The sequence below is a fragment of the Pseudozyma flocculosa genome (genome assembly GCF_000417875.1).
Source record: "Pseudozyma flocculosa PF-1 unplaced genomic scaffold scaffold00004, whole genome shotgun sequence".
Taxonomy (NCBI): domain Eukaryota; kingdom Fungi; phylum Basidiomycota; class Ustilaginomycetes; order Ustilaginales; family Ustilaginaceae; genus Pseudozyma; species Pseudozyma flocculosa.
Window position 1 is genome coordinate 60,914 of NW_006920872.1, and position 18,396 is coordinate 79,309.

General features: G+C 65.6%; 6 protein-coding genes across 6 annotated transcripts in view; 3 read left to right on the forward strand and 3 right to left on the reverse strand.

Annotated features, from left to right (window-relative positions):
• PFL1_01544 (uncharacterized protein) overlaps positions 1 to 912 on the forward strand; it is a gene marked incomplete at both ends in the record, with an annotated part of 4,329 nt that extends 3,417 nt beyond the window's left edge. The window contains one exon of the mRNA XM_007879054.1: positions 19 to 912. Coding sequence (XP_007877245.1) covers positions 19 to 912 — 894 coding nt within the window. The remainder of the gene's footprint in view (positions 1 to 18) is intronic.
• Positions 913 to 1,125: 213 nt separating this feature from the next.
• On the reverse strand, positions 1,126 to 2,315 carry PFL1_01545 (uncharacterized protein; the record flags this gene model as incomplete). The annotated part of the gene is made up of 4 exons (XM_007879055.1): positions 1,126 to 1,623; positions 1,742 to 1,854; positions 1,978 to 2,058; positions 2,183 to 2,315. 4 exons carry the CDS (start codon positions 2,313 to 2,315, stop codon positions 1,126 to 1,128), a joined length of 825 nt encoding a protein of 274 aa, XP_007877246.1.
• A 6,184-nt stretch (positions 2,316 to 8,499) lies between these two features.
• Positions 8,500 to 10,809, forward strand: PFL1_01546 (uncharacterized protein; the record flags this gene model as incomplete). The annotated part of the gene is made up of 1 exon (XM_007879056.1): positions 8,500 to 10,809. One exon carries the CDS (start codon positions 8,500 to 8,502, stop codon positions 10,807 to 10,809), a length of 2,310 nt encoding a protein of 769 aa, XP_007877247.1.
• A 1,374-nt stretch (positions 10,810 to 12,183) lies between these two features.
• Positions 12,184 to 12,794, reverse strand: PFL1_01547 (uncharacterized protein; the record flags this gene model as incomplete). Its single annotated transcript, XM_007879057.1, has 4 exons — positions 12,184 to 12,212; positions 12,318 to 12,418; positions 12,518 to 12,623; positions 12,704 to 12,794. The coding sequence occupies 4 exons, from the start codon at positions 12,792 to 12,794 to the stop codon at positions 12,184 to 12,186; spliced, it is 327 nt and encodes a 108-aa protein (XP_007877248.1).
• Positions 12,795 to 13,842: 1,048 nt separating this feature from the next.
• Positions 13,843 to 14,364, reverse strand: PFL1_01548 (uncharacterized protein; the record flags this gene model as incomplete). The annotated part of the gene is made up of 1 exon (XM_007879058.1): positions 13,843 to 14,364. One exon carries the CDS (start codon positions 14,362 to 14,364, stop codon positions 13,843 to 13,845), a length of 522 nt encoding a protein of 173 aa, XP_007877249.1.
• A 2,124-nt stretch (positions 14,365 to 16,488) lies between these two features.
• PFL1_01549 (uncharacterized protein) overlaps positions 16,489 to 18,396 on the forward strand; it is a gene marked incomplete at both ends in the record, with an annotated part of 2,517 nt that continues 609 nt past the window's right edge. Inside the window, one exon of the mRNA XM_007879059.1 lies at positions 16,489 to 18,380. Within this exon, the coding sequence (XP_007877250.1) occupies positions 16,489 to 18,380 (1,892 nt within the window). The remainder of the gene's footprint in view (positions 18,381 to 18,396) is intronic.

The following is an 18,396-nucleotide window of genomic DNA, read 5'->3' on the forward strand; positions in this document are numbered from 1 at the left end:
AACGACGAGTCGGCCCAGGCCGCTGCCGGCGCCGGTGCCGACGACGCGACGCTCTCGCCCGCGCGCACCGCCGACGTGGCCCTGTTTGGCTTCGAGAGCCTCATTGTGCTGCTCGACGCCGAGCCGCTGGGTGTGCCTCGGGTGCGTCGCGGCCTGGCCAAGCTCGTCTCGAACCTGCTCTCGCTCTTTTCGGACCGCATCGTCAGCCTCGCGGTCGCCGACGCCGGAGCGGGTGGCCAGGGCCCGCTTGAAAACGTCGTGACGGCCATCACGCTCATCCTGACGCAGGACGAGGCCCACGGCGTGTCGTCCGCGCTCGAGGCGCTCACGCCCTTTTCGCGCGCCGTGGTCAAGACGATGCAGCTGCGCCCGCCGCCGCCGTCGTCGCCGGCGGTCTCGACGCTGCTGTCGGCGCTCGACCACCTGACGACGACGCTGCTGCGGCTGCTGCTGCTCGACCCGCTCGACAGCACGCTCGTCGACCTGGTGCTGACGTCGCTGCGATCCCTCGTCATGGCGCGCACCCACCTCCCGCCTTCGCTGCTACCGGCGGCCCAGGAGGGGTTCAGCGCGACGCTGCAGAACTTTATCGCCACCACCTCGCTCACTTCGTCGGCGTCGTCTCGACCGTCGTCGACGACGGTGGCGACGGGCACGCCTAGCTTTTTGTCCGCCGACGAACCGACGCGGCGCCAGGCATTGGGCGGGACGGTGGAAAAGATGGTGGGCGATGCGCTGGCCTCGCTGCGGCCCGTCATGGAGGACGGCGAGGTGCGGGCGCCGTGGCTGTACGACGTGGATCTGAGCGTGGCTCGGACGTGGCAGGCGCGGGAGCGCGGTCAGGTCGGAGCGTTTGTCGAGCGGTGGCGCGGCGACGTGGCGCGGTGCCGTGCCACTGTGCGCGTGCGGTGATCAACGAGGTGTTCGACGTGTAAGAGCGGAGCGGGCGGGTTCAGAGAGACTAGAAAACTGATGCTGTTGCAGGGGAGCTTGCCGGGTATGCAGAGTCGTAGAGAGAGAGAGAGAGGAGGGTGGAGTTGTACACGACAATGGGGATGGAGATGCAGGATGGGGACGAGGAAGGGAGACGAACTGCTGCTATCCGTATACGGCTGCTAGTGCGGTTCAGAGCCTGCGCAGACCGCGTTTGGGTCCGCCGCCAGCCATGACTTTTTTGGGGGGCGGGGGGGCAGTCGAAGCCGGCTGCGTCGCCGACGTCGCCGTCGTCGTTGTCGTTGTGGTGATGCCTTGCTTGGCGAGAGCGGTGGCAGAGACGACGACGGCGGTTGCAGCGGCTGCTGCGGTATTGACTGCGTTTGCGGCTACGAGGTTGAGGGCGAGCGCATCCGATGGCGTCGACGCAGGTGCCGGGGCGAGGGCGGGCGCCTTGGATGTCGAGTTCTGCTCTACCCTCGTCGTCATCGCGGAGGAGGAGGAGGAGGAGGAGGAAGGTTGGGAGGGTAGGAACGGGCCAGCAGCGGCGGGAGGGGGTTTGGCGGCGTAGATTTCCGTCCAGAGTCTGGCCGTCTCGGCGTACTGCGCATAATCTTCCTGGAGCAGCCTCGACGCTTCTGGATCCAGTGCCGAATCGGGGTTCGGAGCGATGAGGAGACACTTGATCGTCTATTCCCCCGTCGTCATCCGGACGTGTCCCGTTGGACAGGGAAGGATGGGTGGGTGGTGTCAGTGGACTACCATGGAGGTATATGCTAAGGGGAGTGGGAGTGGGGGGGGGACGTACGACGAGGATGCGTCCGATGCCGTAGTCGGGTTTCCAGTCCTTTTTCAGCGTCGAGACGCAAATGTCGCCCGACCGCGATACGTTGGGATGGAAGATTTTCGTCGCAAACTTGCCTGTCGAGTCGGTCGGGCCCCCCGCGCCCGGCACAACGAAAGCGATCCCGCGAGTCAGTCGAGTCGAGCCCTCGTCAAGAAGCTAGGGCAAAGGCAGAGGAGGGATGGGGGAGCGAGACTCACAGACGGGCGGGACGTTGGGGAAGTCGACGCCTTGGAAGTCGAACGTGATCTCAAAGGTGCCGGCATCGTATGGCGTACCCGCTACCCTCGCGTTTCCGCGTGTACATCGAGCCGTGTGGTGCGTTTCGTTCGCCGGGGCGTCAGTCTACGATTCTCTTTCGCAGCGCATGTGCAATCGGAGCGCGCGGAGGACGAGGGAACTCACGAGGTCCTTGGATCCACGCCCGGAACGAGAGGATATCCGACTCGTCGAGCACGACCCGCACGCCGTCTGGCGGCGCCGTCGAGAGGGCAAGGAGCTCCTTTGAGAGGCGTCGCAGTGTCTGGGGGGCCACCATGCTTGTCGTTCTGTTCGGTTGCGTCTCGCAGGAGGGGTGATGGTGTCGATGGCCGGTGATGGGTGGGTGCGTCGACGAGAGATGGTGCGGTGGTGATGGGTTTTTGTCGGCGACGACTGGCCTGGTCGGGTCGAGGTGTTGGGCGGGCTCGACTCGACTCGAGACCAACACCTCTCTTCTCGACGCGTCAAGGGCCAACCAACAGCCCAACCAACTTCTACCAGATCGGCCAGCCAGCAGCCATCGGGCGAGGCGAGCGGGGCGCGCGTGCCTCCACGTCCACATCCTAGCCCGATGCCACGATGACGCTTCCATGACATCAACCACCGGAATCGTTGGGCTGGGCTCGCGGCTCGCACGATCCCGCCGCCATCGAAGGACCAAAGAGGTGGCGGCGACCGGAGCCGCCGCCATTGACGTCGATGGTCGTTGACGTTGACGTTGGCATGCTCCTGTCAGCTTCCCGACATCGGCTCGGTGGTATGTGTAGAAGCATGGTGAGCCGACTGGCTCGAGCCCCGCTCCGCCTCCTGGGCCGACACCGAGGACACGACGAGGCGAGCCCGACCCGTGTCGGACCGAATCTTGACGTCGATGACGAAGCGGTCGTCTCTCGCACTTGCCGGCCCAAGCCGGCTCCTGCGTGCTCTCGACCTACCGACTGGGATCGGCCGTTGGGACGCGCTTGGCGTTTCCTCCCTCTTCGATCTGCGACGATGGTGCCGTCCCAAAGAGCGGGACAAGGTGAAGACTCTGTGCCATACGCGCCTGCGTGCGGTCGAGGTCAGACGATCGTACGCTCTCGACCGTCGTCGAAAGATGCTATGCGCTCCGCTCGCTGTCGCTCGGTCGGCCGGCGGTGGATGCTCTGAGACCCGGTATGCTAGACACCCGCGGGCCTCGGGATCTCCCGTGGGCGAGCGTAGGTACCGAAAACGGCCGAAGCTGCCAGCTCGTCGCGAACCCCATCTGTCGCTGATCTCTGCGGCGAGGAGGAGCTGCTTGTAGACAGAAATCGAAGGAAAAAAGGCAGACGAAAATCTTTCCTTCAGTCGTCGTGTCGCGACCCGCGGGCCGCGGGTTCCGGCAACCCGGCTTCTTCATCGTGGGCAGCGCGACTTGCAGGGGAAACGGGCCGAGTCGTCGGAACGGTACGCCAGGAAGAGCGACGCTGGACCGGCCCAGCGTTCGAGGTCGATACCGATTGGCGTCTTGATGCTGCGCGACCGGGAGCAGGGACGAGCAGGTGACAGAAACAGAAGATCGACAGCAGGCGTGCGTGCGAGCAAGCCAAGCCAAGCCAAGCTCCTGTCTCGCAGCGATTTCCAGGGTCGGTCCCTGCGCCAGCTTGCACTGCACGCCTGTCAGTCGATCCTTGGCCACGATTCGGGCACGATGATTGGAGGCTTACACGCCCTACGCCGAAGTCCGACGACGAGCAGTCTGTGTGTGAGCCTGCTGGTGCTGGTCCATCTCGGCCTGGTAATGCCGACACGATGGGGAGGGACGCAGGCGGGAGGAAGTTAAGGCCCGGCGAAAGACGTACCGGCGGCATGTTTCGTCCGAATCTCGTGCAAGACCGACCAACGGTACGTCCGGCCTGGTTAGGATACGGCATTCGACTTCCGGTTTCCCTTAGTCCTCGGGGCACGGCAGCCAGCTTCCGAACGTGAAGCCTGGCACCTGCCTGCTCGTTCTGCTTGCACGACCCTGGCCTGCCAGGCCACGACAGCGCGAGGCCAGGATGTCGCAGCCGCTCTGTCGAAAAGCGATCATCGGCCCGTCGCAGCCGCTCTGTCGAAAGGCGATCATCGGCCCGTCGATGCATGGACGACAGAAGGGGCCCTCACGACTGAACGTAAGTTATCCAGAGTCTTGCCCTCGGGCGGGCGGTGCTCTTCCCGGTGTCAAGCAAAACGTCCAACATCCGCGAGTGACCCGCGCAAACACCCTCCGGCTTTCATGGCGCCGCCGAGCGCAGTACCGTCGCCGATGCACCGTCCTGTCTTCCGAGTGCGGGGCTGCCCTCTAACGGGGGCGCCGAGAGCGGACAGAGCGGCAGATCACGGTATGGCAATCCACGCCAGCCGATTAATCTCGGCTGCTGCGCGATCGAGGTGAGGCGGCTCAGCGGTTGGAAGGGCAGGCGAGCGGGAAAGGCTGGCTCAGGATGGCCTGATTGGCGTGAGTAGGTACTGTACCAGGCAAGGCGTTAAACGCTGCGCGTCCGCGACTCGATCTGTGCCTTTCCATCTTGGTCGGGTCGTGCGTAGGACAAGAGTCGGACGATCAGGCGATCGTTGAGCAGCCCAGATCGTCCAACGCGGGCGATGGCCGCTCGCCGAGCCACGCTCGGTCGGATAGATACGCCCTTAAACGCCCCTCCTTGCCTACGTTGTGCCAGCCTTTGGCGTGCAAAGGTTGCGCCACTTTGGACGTCTGGCCAAGAGGCGGTCGCTCAGCTGTCGTCGAGTGGCTTGATTCCGACAGGCCGCCCTTGGTGTCGGCCACATGTCGACGGCGTGCGTGTGGCGCTCGACTGGATCGTTCTGCGCTCCGCCAACGGCGAGCCAGCTCGACGCTGTCGTCGTTGCCGTCCTGTCGCGCTCGAGAAGGCTGGGCGACGTAGGGCAGCAAGAGGGAGCCCAAGGAGGATGCGCGTTCCTCGCCCCTGGCTGATCGGCGGCGTGGCTGGCCCACACCCCTCAGCCCTTTGGCGGTGGCGGGCTGCGCTCCGTCCGTCGTCCTTGTGCGCTGGTGACGGGCGGGTCCGCCGGAAGAGAGGCGCGAAAGCTCTCCCTCTGCCTGGGGTTTTCGAGCTCCGTTGGCCGCCCTCCGCCCTCGGCCCGCCGAGTGACAGCCACCGCCAGCCACACAGACTTTCTTCTCTCTTCGGACTGGCTCCCGAGGTTGTCCCCCCCCCCCCCCTAGAACGTGCGCGCGCGAGAGCCGCCGAGCATGGACACGCCCTCTTTTGTGTCGGTGGCTGTGGCGAGGGCAGACGACGACGAGGAAAGAAGTCAACGACCGACAGCGGGCGGGGGGTCCCGTCGCCCGCCACCAGCAGAAGCAGCTCAGCTGAAAAGCCAAGCAAGCACAAGCAGCAGGTGACGGGGGCCAGGAGCGTGACGCAACCGAAAAGAGCAACGCTAACGAACCCCAGCCTCAACCCGCTGCGCCGCCCGCCACCGCCGCCGCAACTGCTGCTGCTGCTGCTTCCATCGAACGAAAGCTAAAGGCCAGGCCAGCAGGGTCGGATTTTCGATGCATCCCGCCTTCGCTTCGGCGCAAAAGTCTGTGCCGCTGGCTGGCTGCTTTGCGTCGGTCTGGCTCACGAGCGCCTCCAACCCTCCCCTCCCTAGACCAGGCCGGCCCGCGGGTACCGCTGCTCAGGCCGCGTACCGTCACACGACGGCATCGCTCGCCTGCGAGGCCAGAGACTCGGCCCACCGGACGGCGTGCCAGGCCGCTGGTCCGTGGACATCTGTGCGCGGCGAGCCGGCAGCTTACGTCTGTCCGAGCCCAAGCCGCTTGCTGCCACGCTCCCGCCGGCCTGACCCGAAGATCCCTGCTCGGCCCCGGTCCGAAGCGCGGCGACAGCAGGTGCCAGGCATGAGGTGGCATCGACACGACTACCAACTAAGCCGAAGTACGGCCGCCCTCGAGCTGGACCGAGGCCCGGAACAAGGGCGTGCCAAGAGGAGGGCGCTGCATCGAGGGGGGCGCCGCGGCGTCTTCCCGTCGACGACAGACAGGCTCTGAAGGCGACGCCAGCGCACTTGTCTAGCTCGGCGAACCTCGCCCTTCCTCGTCGCATCGGAAGAGGTCCGACGGCGGTGCAGCGGAGTGATACCGACAGGGAGGAGGGAGAACACGCACGCACGAACACCGCCATATGAGCATGTGCTCCCGAAGGAGCGAGGGTCTAACGGGCGTCCATATGCTTGCTGTGCAGGCATCCCTACGTACGGCAGAGCTAGGTAGCATGGCCAGCCGCTGCGCGCTCTTTGCGTGGATCGAGGGAGAAGCAACCTGCATATGGCAAGCGGTGGAAGGGCGTAAACATCCGCCTAGCCAAGCTGCTTCTCTCTACATCGGTGCACCGCCCGCCACGGCGCCCAGCATGAAGAAGTCGGGCTGGGCTGGGCAGGCTAGGCTGCATCTCATAGGCAAACGAGCCTACGTAGGCGTCCTCGGCGCGAGGCGCGGCGCGGCGCCGCTGGGCGTGGCGTGGCCAGGCCAGCCTTCCCTGACCGCTGCTTTGCCTGTACAATGGGTTGCTTGGCGATGCCCCTCGTCCCCCGAAGCCTTTCTTCGTCGAAACAGGTGCCTGACATGTAGAGTCGTGTAGCGGCAGCCAGCGCACTACCACGACAGAAGAGCCAACGCGACGATACGGCTCCAGGCAAGTTAAGGTGCCAGGCAAGTACGTATTCGGAGCGAGCCGAGGGGGCCAACAGGGCGATCACACAGCAGCGGGCGACGACGACGACGACGGCAGGTGACGACCACCAACGTCGACAAAGGCCAGGCTGGGCAGGGCAGGGCGGGCCGGGCCTCGAAATCTGGCCCCTCCTGACACGCAACCTCACACCGCACGTCGCAGATAGAGCCGTGGGCCGGAAGATTTGTTCCAGCGGAGCTGTTGAGCCGCTCTCTGGGCACCCGTCTTGCAAGCAAGCTTGGGCCAAGGGACCGGCCTGCCCGCGCGCGAGCGGGGCCAAGCCGCCGAGCGTCCAAGCAAAGAGAGAGGCAGGCAGGCAGGCAGGCAGGCAGGCCAAGCAGCAGCAGGCAGGCGATTAGGGTCGCCCCCGCCGTCGCCCCCTCGGGCATCCACATGCGGATCGGATCAGCCGAGTTCCGGCGCAAGCGTCGGGTCGGGGCGAAGGCCTTCCGTCGACTGCACCTACGCAAGCGAAGGTGAGGTCGCGCTGGCCAGCCGTCGCTGGCAGCTAACGGCCGCGAGCCCGGATGCTTTGATTTCTTTTTGGTGCGTGAAATGCGGTGCGTCAGCTTTGCGGCTCGTTTCCTGCCCTGGCCTCGCCCTGCTGGCTGGACAGGGGGACCCGGGCTGGAGGGGCCGGATCGGAGTGCCAACCCGCTGGCTTGCTCGCTGGCTGACGGGGGGCCAATTTTTTTTTTGTTTTTTTCTCAGGGCGTGGGTCGAAGTGGAGCGGTCGCCAGGTCAGGCCAAGGCCAGCCCAGCAGGCCAGCCGAGTGAGGCAACCGCTGTAGAAGTGCTGCGCCGCGCTGGGCTAGCGCTAGCTGCTGCTGCTGCTGCGCCTCTTGCTTCGGTCCGCCCGCCTCCTCTGCCACATCACCGTCAGAAGGCTGGGGCGCCTTGGCTGTCTGTCTGTCTTGGCTCTCTGCTTGCTTCGGCTTCCAGGTCCGAAGGAGGTCGTCCTCGTCCAGCACTACTCTCTCTCACAGTCACTCGCCTCACCCACCCTCTGCTGCCAGACCGACGTCCCTCGGCCTCCCCCATCCGACGCCGCCCTGCCCCTCATCTTCACCACCACCACCCCCGACACCACCACCGTCCCATCGAGCGCCCCAACCCCCGGCCATCATCACCCCGAGAAAGAAGGGATCGGCATCGCAGTCGCTGCACTCGGACCAGCACCACCTCGCCGTCACTGCACACTGCCAGCCTCGGCCGCGCAAACTCGCAGCCGTCGCTCCCGCCAACTCGAAGTCGACCCCAGCTCAGCCCCCGCTCCGCTCAGCTCGTCGCTCCCCCGCTCGCTCGCTCTGCAGTCTTTCCGACTTGGCGACCTTGCTAGCGGTGCTGGCACCCTACAGTCACCGGCTCCCAGCTCGTCCTGCTCTTTCTATCCCCCTTGGGCCTTGTCTACACTTCCAACTCGCCCCTGCCTCTTGGAGTCTGCGTCGAACATCGCCGGGCTCGCCCACTCTATAGCCGCGCAGAACCCGACCAGCCCGACTTCTGCCTTCTAGCCGTCCCGCTCGCTCCTTTGGTAAAGACGACATGGCCCTGGTTCTGGCAGCTTGACCCGCAAACAACTTCGTCACCGGTGTCTCCGCTCCTTCGGAAACGCACAGTCAGACCGCCGCCAACCGTTCACTCTCAAGGAAAAGCAAAGGACTTACACGACCCGGGCGATAGCGTCAAGCGTCACTTGCTACACCACGCAGTGCCCGCGACACAGCGACCCAGCATACGATGGCAGCCATGATCAATGCCTTCTCGTCCTGGCTCCCGCCCAAGCCCATCCCGGCTGCGGAGGGCGAAGACGTCCTCACACCGCTGGCTCGGGGCCGTGATCAGCCCGCCATGACGCCCGTCGACCGCTCCGTCACCCCTCGCGCGCCTCTTGGGCCACAAGAGCAGCTCACGGCACCGAAGGCGAGCTACCAGGAGCACGCCCGCGAAGCCTCGGATGCGACCCTCAACGGCAGGCCAGGGAGGTATCCTTCCACCGCCAGCTCCCTCGGCCCGCACCTGCAGAGGCTCACAGACGACGCCATGGAGGCGCACCACCGGCTCCACCACGAGGCCGACGAGAGCTACGGCCATCTTTCGGACCCCTCGGCGAGTCGGCGGAGCTCCTCGGCCGCGGGGCCCAACACCGTCTTCAGCTCGACCCTTGGAGGCGTCGACAGCGAAGCCGCCTGGAGCGACGCCCACGGCCGCAGCGACACCCAGACGACCAACTCGCGCAACGCATCGGCGCCGCGGAGGAAGCGCAAGATTGCCCCGCCGGAGCTGCTGGTCATCGTGCGTCCGCCCCCCAGCAAGCAGATCAACCCGCTCAACCTGCAGATCCAGCTCGTCATGCCCAGCCAGCGCCGCGAGGCCTCCAGCCGTCGCAAGAGCGGCGAGTCGACGCGTTCGCAGGATTCGTCACCGACCGCGGCGCCCGCGCGGCTCAAACGCAGCGGCTCCACAGTGTCGGACAAGTCCAGGTCGTCGGAAATCTCGACGGCCGCCTCGACGACGTCGTCGTCCTCGGCCAAGCGCGTGATGCCGCTCTACAACCTCGGCTTCCACTCGATCCTGTCGAGCGTGGTGACGGACGCCGGCACCGATCAGAAGGTGGCCAAGTACACCAAAAAGGGCGTCGACCTCGACGGCTTCGGCCTGCTGGAGCCCGCCGAGCTCGTCACCGGCGTCAACGACCTCGCCACCCTCTACCGCTCCGGCCTGAGCGGCTCTGCGGCCGCCATGGGCGAAGGCAGGGCCGTCGGCTCGATTGGCAGCGACGAGGGACTCTCGGTCGTCTCGGCACCGGCGCAGGAGCAGCCAGCAGCGGCAGCCCGTCCGACGCACCTCGAGCCGCCAACGTCGTTCCAGGCCATGACGCCAGAGGCCAAAGGTCAGGAGTCCAATCTCGGCGGCAAGCTCCTCGGCAGGTTCAAGCGCCTGTCGATGGGCATGAGGCCCGCGACCGGTCAGGCGCCCGGCGGCTCGGCATCCACCGCCGCGGGGCAGTCGGTCAGCGGCGGCGCGAGAGTGTTTGACAAGCTGGCCGCCAGGGTCAGCGGCGATGCGGGATCGGTTTCCTTTGCCGCACCGCTCACTGGCGGCGACATCCCGCAACTGACGCCGGGCGCGGGCGTCGCCGGCGGCAAGCGGACCGAAGGCTACTACTGGACCGTGCGAAGGTGGAACCGGCGCGCGCAGGACGGAATCCAGAACAGCGCCAACCCGGAGCTGCTCCCGGACGGCTCCAACCCCGTGCTCAACAGCGTCTGGAAGAGGTTCAACCTTATTAACCGCATGGGCGGCAATGAGCGGCACCCGGCGCCGCGCGACATCCCGATCCGCATCGAATGGTCGCGCGAGACGCGGCGGGCGCACAAGCGGCGCGCCACCGAGGAGGCTCGCGCGAGGATCCGCGCCAGCGCCTCGCTCAACGCATCTCGGTCGAGTTTGGAGCGGCACCAACACCAGCAGCAGCACCAGCAGCAGCACGAGGGACAGGCCCTCAGCAACGGTCACGGCAACATGCCATCCGTCTCGGGTTCGTCGACTTCGCTCCACGGCGGCAGCGACGGAAGCCTGCACCCGCCCGCCGCCGGCGCTAGGCTGCCGCCGTCGAGGCGCAATTCCTCCATGAGCGGCGCAATGTCGCCGCGGAGGTCGCTCGACCATTCGGCCGCCAGCTCGTCGGGTCTCGGCGATCACGAGACGCACGACGACGACGACGGCGGCGACGAGTCGGATCCGGAGGACTCGGAGACGCCGTGGAGCTGCCACCTGGTGCTGGGTCCGACGACGCGCATCCCGATCGGCACACTGTCGCCGGCGCCGCACCATCCCAAGCTCGTGGGCCAACTGGCGGTGCCCTTCCCGCTGCCGGACCTGGGCGCCACGGGTCTGGGCCACGACGGCGCCGGCCTGACGCGCGAGGAGCTCAAGGACATCATCATGGTCACCTGCCTCCACCTCATTGTGCGGGAAAACTTTGGCGGCATGGTCAAGAAGCGCGGCAGGTCGCGGCCCGCGACGTCGAGCGGCCATGGCGCCTGAGCTCGGTCGAGCTCGGGGCCTCGCTGTTCGCGCTCCGCTGCGCGTCGCGCCGCGCCGCGCAACTGTCTCCCGAAGCGTCACATTTTTTCACCCACCGCCACCTTTGCTCGATTCTCCGGCCCGTCCGTCACCACGTTTCCATCTCGACCTGCTCCGCGCATTTCCTGGCTTCATCGCTACCCTTCCGGTTACCCCACGCGCTAGCTCGCACACACACACGCACGCACGCATCCGTCATTATCGTCTGGTTCCTCCCACCCCCTCTTTCCCCCTTTTCCCTCTTTTGTCCCGCCGCGCTCCATTCTGGTCGACTAATTGCCCGCACCCCACCGAATCTTTCATACGGTCCTTGCCTCGACTCGCCCAGTATGGGTGTCTATCATCTGATTCTGCCTGCCTGTCTGTCTGCCTGCCTGCCTGTCTGCCTGCCTGCCTGTCTGCCTGCCTGTCTGTCTGGCTGACTGGCTGGCTGACCGGCTGTGTGTATATCCGTCTGTCTGTCTGTGATCGTCTCGCCGCTCTCGAGAGATCAAGGAGACTCTGATCCTCCCTCTCTGTCCCCACCGCATCTCCCACTCGAGTTCGGGGGAACTCCATCCTGGGTCCACGATATTCGTCAGTCGGAACTACGTGCGCACGGCACGGCACGGCACGGCATGTACGCCTGCACGCCACGCACGTAGCCAACTAGCTAGGTGGCCGTCTGACGATCCCCTCGTTCCGTGCTCATGATCTGTCGTCTGGGGGTCAAGATGCCCCTCTTCACCTTCATTGAGCCCCCGCCTTGCCTTGCCACCTCACCCACCCACCGCAAACCAGCCCGCTGCGCGTCGCTAGCATCGTTCGACCTTTTCCCTCTCCACTTTCTTGGCCCTCGCCATCAAGAGCGAGTCGATCTTTGAAGGAGAACAGAACCGAAAACGTCTGTTCGACACGACGACGCCGGCCTGCCGTCCGGGCCGTTGGCAAACGAAAAGAATTCAGGGAAAGAGGTTGAACGGGGGAAAAAAAGAATGCATTGACGGGGACTCGAACCCCGGTCGAGTCGAATCGGTTAATCGTCGGTTGATCAGACGATGAGTGGCAACGACTCATGATACCCCTACACTATCAATGCTCGCTTGAATTTCGAGCCAAAATATAAAATTATATACTAATTTTGCGGATCCGCATCTTGTCACGGAGTCGCATCTCGAAGCACCGGCCGCCGGACGACGACATGGAAGCGATCGAGGATCGCTTGACAAGGCAACGGAGGGCAACGTTGGATCTCATCCTCCCTCCTCATCTCTTCCCGAGCCGTTCTGGATACTTGCGATTGTCGAGGAATCAACTGGTGGAAGGACGACGCGGGGGACCCCAATGGCGAGGCCGTCAGACGGGCTCGACGTCGTCAAAAGTGGCTGTGTTGTCCCCACCGTGGGCAGAGGGGGATTGAGAGAGGGAGATAGAGAAAAGGTCAGAGCAACGTCGTGGGTCTCGAGGCGGCGGGGCGGGGCTCAGCTCACATCGAACGAGGTAGTCGACAAGACGCATCTTGGAGCGGCGTCGCGCCGAGTCGATGAGCCAGCCGACGTCGAAGAGGACGACGAGTCGCTTCCGCGTCAGCCTGCGTTTGGGGTGAGGGGACTGGGCTGGTCAGAGCATCGGATCGGATCGGATCGGATCGGTCGACATCCTCGGACGACGCTGTTCGGCCCGTACACACCTCGAGACGCAGGGGTCGAGATGGCCATTGACGAGGAAGAGGGTCGCATGGTCCGTCTCGCTTGTCTGTTGCAGGTGCAGGTGCAGGTACAGTTGGGACGGTTGATCTGTTCGACCCCACATCACGAGGTCGTGTCAGTGTTGTTCGAGGGTCGAGGTGCGTGGACCATCCAGAAGTCGTACTCACCTCCCATCTCGATCTCGAGACGCGCCTGGGCCGAAGAACTCAGCCAGATCCGTTCGACGTTCGAAAAAGGCGACATCGTCATCGTCATCATGTCGTGTCGTCTTCGACACCCGGCCCCCGGAGAAGGTGTCGACTTGATTCAAAAGACGGATTGCCTCGAGGTGTGGTGCCGTGGGGAGAGAGAGGCACGAGTTGGCCAGGAGGGCCAAGGCGGTCAGAGCTGCGGCGACCGCCGGCGGATGGGTTGATTCGTTCAGCGCCGCCCGCCCGCCTGCCCGCTCGCTCGTTGTTCCATGGTCCTGCTCCGTCTCGGCGCCTTTCCGACATGGTTTCGACTGCGGAAGCGACCCGAGACCCAGGCCTGACTACGCCGAGCCATGCAAGGCACCGAGTCGGCTTGCCTCACCTCCGCTCCGGCGCGCTTTCGGCCCTTGCCCGCCTTCATCACCCGCTCTTCACGTTGCGACGACGTCGGACAGCGAGGCAGGCAAGGCCACACGATCACAGACTGGCTCGGCACGGCAAGGCGGATGGGGCTTTGGATCTTTGGTGCGTGTTATTTTGGTTGCATGGCGTAGAGTGGGTGCGCATCTGCAAGTACCTGCGGCGTACAAGAGAGGTGCCGCGAAAACCCGCACAGCAGCCCGTTGCGGACCATGTGCAGGAGGGTTGTGTATGTGTGTGTGTGTGTGTGTGTGTGTGTGTGCGGGAAGAGGTGTGCGTGGACCCCCCGGCAAAGGCCCTCGGCGCTGCTACAGGGGAAGAGGGTTCACCGAGCGAGGATGGGGGTGGTGGTACAAAGAAGAGGAGGGCGGCGAGGGAGGGCGAGGGAGTGACAACGGATCAAGAGAGCGACGAGAGCGCCGAACCCCTCTGGTATGTGGGCGGTCGCGGCACCCTGGACGAAGGAAGCGCCGCGCGCCCTTTTGGAAGGGAGAGAAACCGGACCGGCGACGGCGACGACGCCGACCAGAGGAGGAGGTTTCGCACCGCCATCGCCATATCGGCAACCGACAGCAGCGCGACGACGGCGGCAGCGGCGGCCGCCCGTAAGGCCTCGGACGTTGCGCTGACCAAAGACGCACGCCGGCGCCCTACGAAGCTGCGCCGCCCTCGCCAAACCCCTTTGGACGATCCGCTTAGTAGAAGGTCGAGGGGCGCTGGGCAGCGAAGACGCCCTTGTGAGCGGGGCGGCGGTGGGGGAGGGGGAAGCGGAGCTTGGGGGCGAGGAGCTGCTTGATGTAGGGGCGGCGGATGTCCTCGGTCTTCTCAATCTCGGCGACCTTGAGGATGTGGATCGAGGCAAAGCGGGCGCGGTGGCGGGCGGCCATGTCCTGGTACATCGACTCGACGGCCTCGGCGCGCGAGAGGCCACGGTACTCCTTGTACATGTTGTGGGTGCCCGAGCGCGAGTTGTATCGCAGCCAGATGCCAAAGTTCTTGACCTTGAGCGGCTTCTTCTCGTGGATGGCGTGGACGGCGACAATCTCGCCAGTGGCACGCTTCATCTTCCTGAGCTGGCGCACGAAGTACCAGAAGCGGGACTCGGCGTGGACCTCGTTCTTGGCAAAGATCCTCATCCGGTAGAGCTTAGGGGTCGGCTCCTTCTCGGTGGGAAGGTGGCGACCGATCACCATGAATTCCGTGAGCCTGGACGACATCTTGAGGACTGCAGTGGGGCCAGCGAGGGGGCAGATGCGTGCGAACGGAGAGCAGATCGAGTCGGTGGTAGGCGAGGTGGGCAGGTGCAGGGTATGGCGATGCACAGAGGAAGTCGGGGAGGTGGAAAGTCGGAAGCGGCGGTAGGGTCGAGTGTTTGTGAAGAGAGGGAGAGGGATGGGAAGAGCAGAAGGCGGTCAGTTCACTCGCTCTGCGTGCCATCGACTGGAGGTGCACACCTGGCCGCGCTGTGCCGGGTTCCGTCTCCATCTGTGCCCGCCAAGCACCCAACTCTCAAAGCGACACCGCTCGTCCAACAGGAGCAGCAGCAGCAGCAGCAGCAGCATTCCTTTCCTTTCCGACGCCTAGCATCCGGCCCGCTTCAGCTCTCGGAGAGGCAGTGATCCACCTCTGCCATATCCGATCCATGTGGCTACACCTCTAGCCCGTGCATCGACGCTGCCTGCTCGACAGGCAGCTTGACCAACGGCTTCCTTTCCTTTCCTCCGTGCTGGTGCCGTCGCGCTGCTGCTGACGAGCTGCTGATATGGTGCGGCTGAATCTAGTGTACCCGCGCTGGGCTGGGCGGGCGCAGAGGTCGTCGCAAGCCGCTCGGAAGGCGTACTTTGTCGGCAGAAGTCGGTCCGGAGAACGGCGCGCACTGGTCTCGTATGCGATGGTCGTGTCCCTTCCGAGTGTGCTGGGTCGATGGACGGTGATGCTGGCGGCGACACTTACAGTATTTGCTGGCGGTAGGGGAGGGGACAGCGGGTTGGTGATAGCGAGGTCGGTGGAGTGCACTCAGCGGCAGCGGCTGGCTGGCCTTCGCCGACGGTCGGTCGGCCGGCCGGCCAGACTAGGGCCAGGCTGGCTGGCTGGCTGGGCCCCGCCCCGCCCAACCCGGCCAAGCCAGGCCAAGCCAGGCCAGCGGTCCAACCCAGCGGGCGGGCGGGCTTAGGCTGCCCGCTGCTGCTCCATGTCCGCTTCCGAGCCGTGAGCCAAGGGGGGCCAAAGAAATTTCGCACAGCCTCGGCCGAGGACAGAGCCGTCTGCAATTTTTGAATTTTCCTCGGAGCCGAGGTTGCAATCCGGGCACCGCACGACAAAGGCGCATCGTTGAGGCTGCAGAGAGACCTGCCTCGTCGCCTTGGACGCTGCAAACGGGCGTTCGGGCAGGTTCCTCGCGCGGCGCGCAACAAGCAGCTGGCCGACTGCGCCTCGACGATGCCGGAGAGCGTTCATCGTGCGCCGCGCGATAAACCGCACAGGACACCGGGGGCGGGGCCCCTCTGGCCCTCGCGGCGACGACGCTGCTCACGGATTCGCCCCGTCACAAGTCAATGTGGCGTTCTGTCTGCTGCCATGGGATAGCCGAGGAGGGCGCCAATCGCCACTACTCCACAAGATGACCACCGACACCTCGACAAGCTGTGTGGTGCCGCCGACTTGCGCCGACACGCTGATCAAGCAGCTCAACGTGCCCGGCTGTTGAAAGGGAGCAGGCGTGCGGTCTTCGCGACGTTGGCGATGTGTCTTTTCACGTCGTCGCGCAAGAGGCAGCGGCGGTGTGCTCAGTCGTCGCCACTGCTCAGCCTTGAGCCCAACCTCGACGGTGGCGGGTGTCTACGGTATCATCGGATCCGGTCGAGGTGGCAAGTGGAGGCATCGAGGGGCGGATGCGACTTCCCGTGCGAGTGAGCCACGGCCGCTGCAGCTGGGCGTGATCGCAGTCGCTGCTGTGGGGCGCAGAGTCGGGTTTCGGCAATCGAGATTTTTGGGAGCGTCGTCGTTGTCGGCTCGCTCGCGTTTCCGTGGGTCTCTGGTGAGGCTCCCTCGCCGCCCCCGCGTCCTCCTCGCTCGTAGCTACCACCCACATCCACTCCTCGCTCGCCCCACCACGCTTTCGCCGTCGCCGTCGTCGCTGTCTGCCACGTCCACCATCGACAGCACCGTCACCAGTTCTGACGTGACTGCTCTCGTCACCTCTCTCGAACCGCCATCCAGTGCAGCAGACCCCAACCGCCGAACGCTGCTGGCGCAACGACACCGGCTCAGCGCGACAGCTTCCTCCGGCCCTAGTCGCCCCACGGCGAGAACCAACACCAACACTTCCTTTCTTCTCGAGAATGCTGTTCGACGCGGCACACACCGACGAGCTCAAGGCCTGGCTCGCCTCGGAGCTCGGCCCCATCTGTGACGCCGACCCAGAGGTGCTCTCCGACTACGTCCTCGCCCTGCTCAAGCACGACGCATCCGAGACCGAGCTGCAGAAGCTGCTGCGCGAGCAGCTCGAGGACTTCCTCGCCGCCGAGACCGAAGGTTTCGTCAGCCGCACCTTTGACGCCCTTGCGTCCAAGGCCTACCTCGGCCCCTCGGCCACCAACTCAGCTTCCGCCCCCGCTACCGACCCATCAAGTGCCGAGGCTTCTGCGTCCTCCCGAAAGAGGGGCGCAGACGAGGATGCCGAGCGGTCATCGCCACCGAGGCAGACGCGCAAGCTCGACGACGATTCGGACGCATCCTCTTCGCCCTCGCACCGCAACGGCAGCACCCAGTCCCGACCCGCCATCTACGACGAGCCATTAGACACGCGCGGGCCCCGCTCCAGGGACCAGCGCGAGAGGGGCCCCGGTGGTGGCGGCGGCGGCAGAAACGGCGCCCGAAAGGAAATGTGCCGCGACTTCCACAACATGGGCTACTGCCCGCGCGGAGCCAGCTGCAAGTACGAGCACTCGGTCAACGTCATGCCAAACATGCCCGGCCAGATGGGCATGGGCGCGCCCTTCGGCATGCCGCCCATGATGGGACCCGGCGGCCCCATGGGCCAGATGCGGCCGCCCCACATGGGCCCGGGGCCGATGATGTTTCCGGGCGCACCCGGCTATGGCATGCCACCGCAGGGCTGGGCGCCCAACATGCGGCCCCCGCACGGCATGCAGAACCACGGTGGCGGTGGCGCTGGCAGCCCGGGTCCGCATGGGCCGAACGGCCACCCAGGCGCACCGGGCGAGGGCGGGCTGGCCGCGAGATTGGGCGGCCAGGCTTCGCCCGCGTCGCAGGCGCCACAGGACGCCGGCGCGGCCGGATCGCCGCTCGGGCCAGATGCGGCCGGAGACGTCTCGGCGCAGCAACAGCTGCCACCGCACATGATGATGGGCGGGCCCGCCGCCGCCGCTGCGGGTCCTGGCGCAGGGCGAGGAGGGTTCGGCGGACGTGGTCGCGGGAGGGGCGGCCCACCGGGGCACTTCGCGTCGCAGAGGCGCAGCAACACGACGCTCGTCATCGAAAACGTGCCGGCAGAGTACCTCGACCTGATAAAGGTCAACGAGTACTTTAAAAAGTTTGGCACCATCACCAACATCAGCATCGACGTGCCGGGCACCAAGGCGCTCGTCAGCTACTCGCAGCCCCATGAGGCCAAGGCGGCGCACGAGAGCCCGGACGTCATTTTTGGCAACCGCTTTGTCAAGGTCTACTTCCAGCGCCTCGACGAGCCGCAGGCGGGTGGCGCAGCACCTCCGGCAGCTGCTGCCCAGCAGGCGCAGCCGCGGCCGCCTTACCAGCCCAAGCCTGGCTTCGTACCCGGCCAGACGTCCAACGTCTACCACGCCCGACCGCCGGCAGCGTCGCCGGGCGCGGGCAGTGCTGGGCCAGGAGGCGCGGCCGCGTCCGAGGAGCGCAAGAAGCTCTTCGAGGACCAAAAGCAAAAGCAGGCGACGCTCGACGCGCAGCTGGCCGAGCAGAAGGCGCTGCTGGGCAAGCTGAGCGACAAGACGGCGTCGGCAGAGGAGAGGAAGGCGACGATGACGTCGCTCAAGAAGCTCGGCGACGACATCAAGGCGTCGACCGAGGCGGTCAAGGCCGCCGTCGCCGCGCTCGCCGCTGCGCCTGCCGCTGCTGGCGGTGCGGGTGCCAAGGACGCGGCGGCCAGCCAGAACTGGAGGGAGCAGAAGGAGAAGCGGGAAAAGGAGCAGCTGGACCGCGAGCTGGAGCTGCACTCCAAGGGCGCCTCTCCTGGGTCGACGACCGAAGAG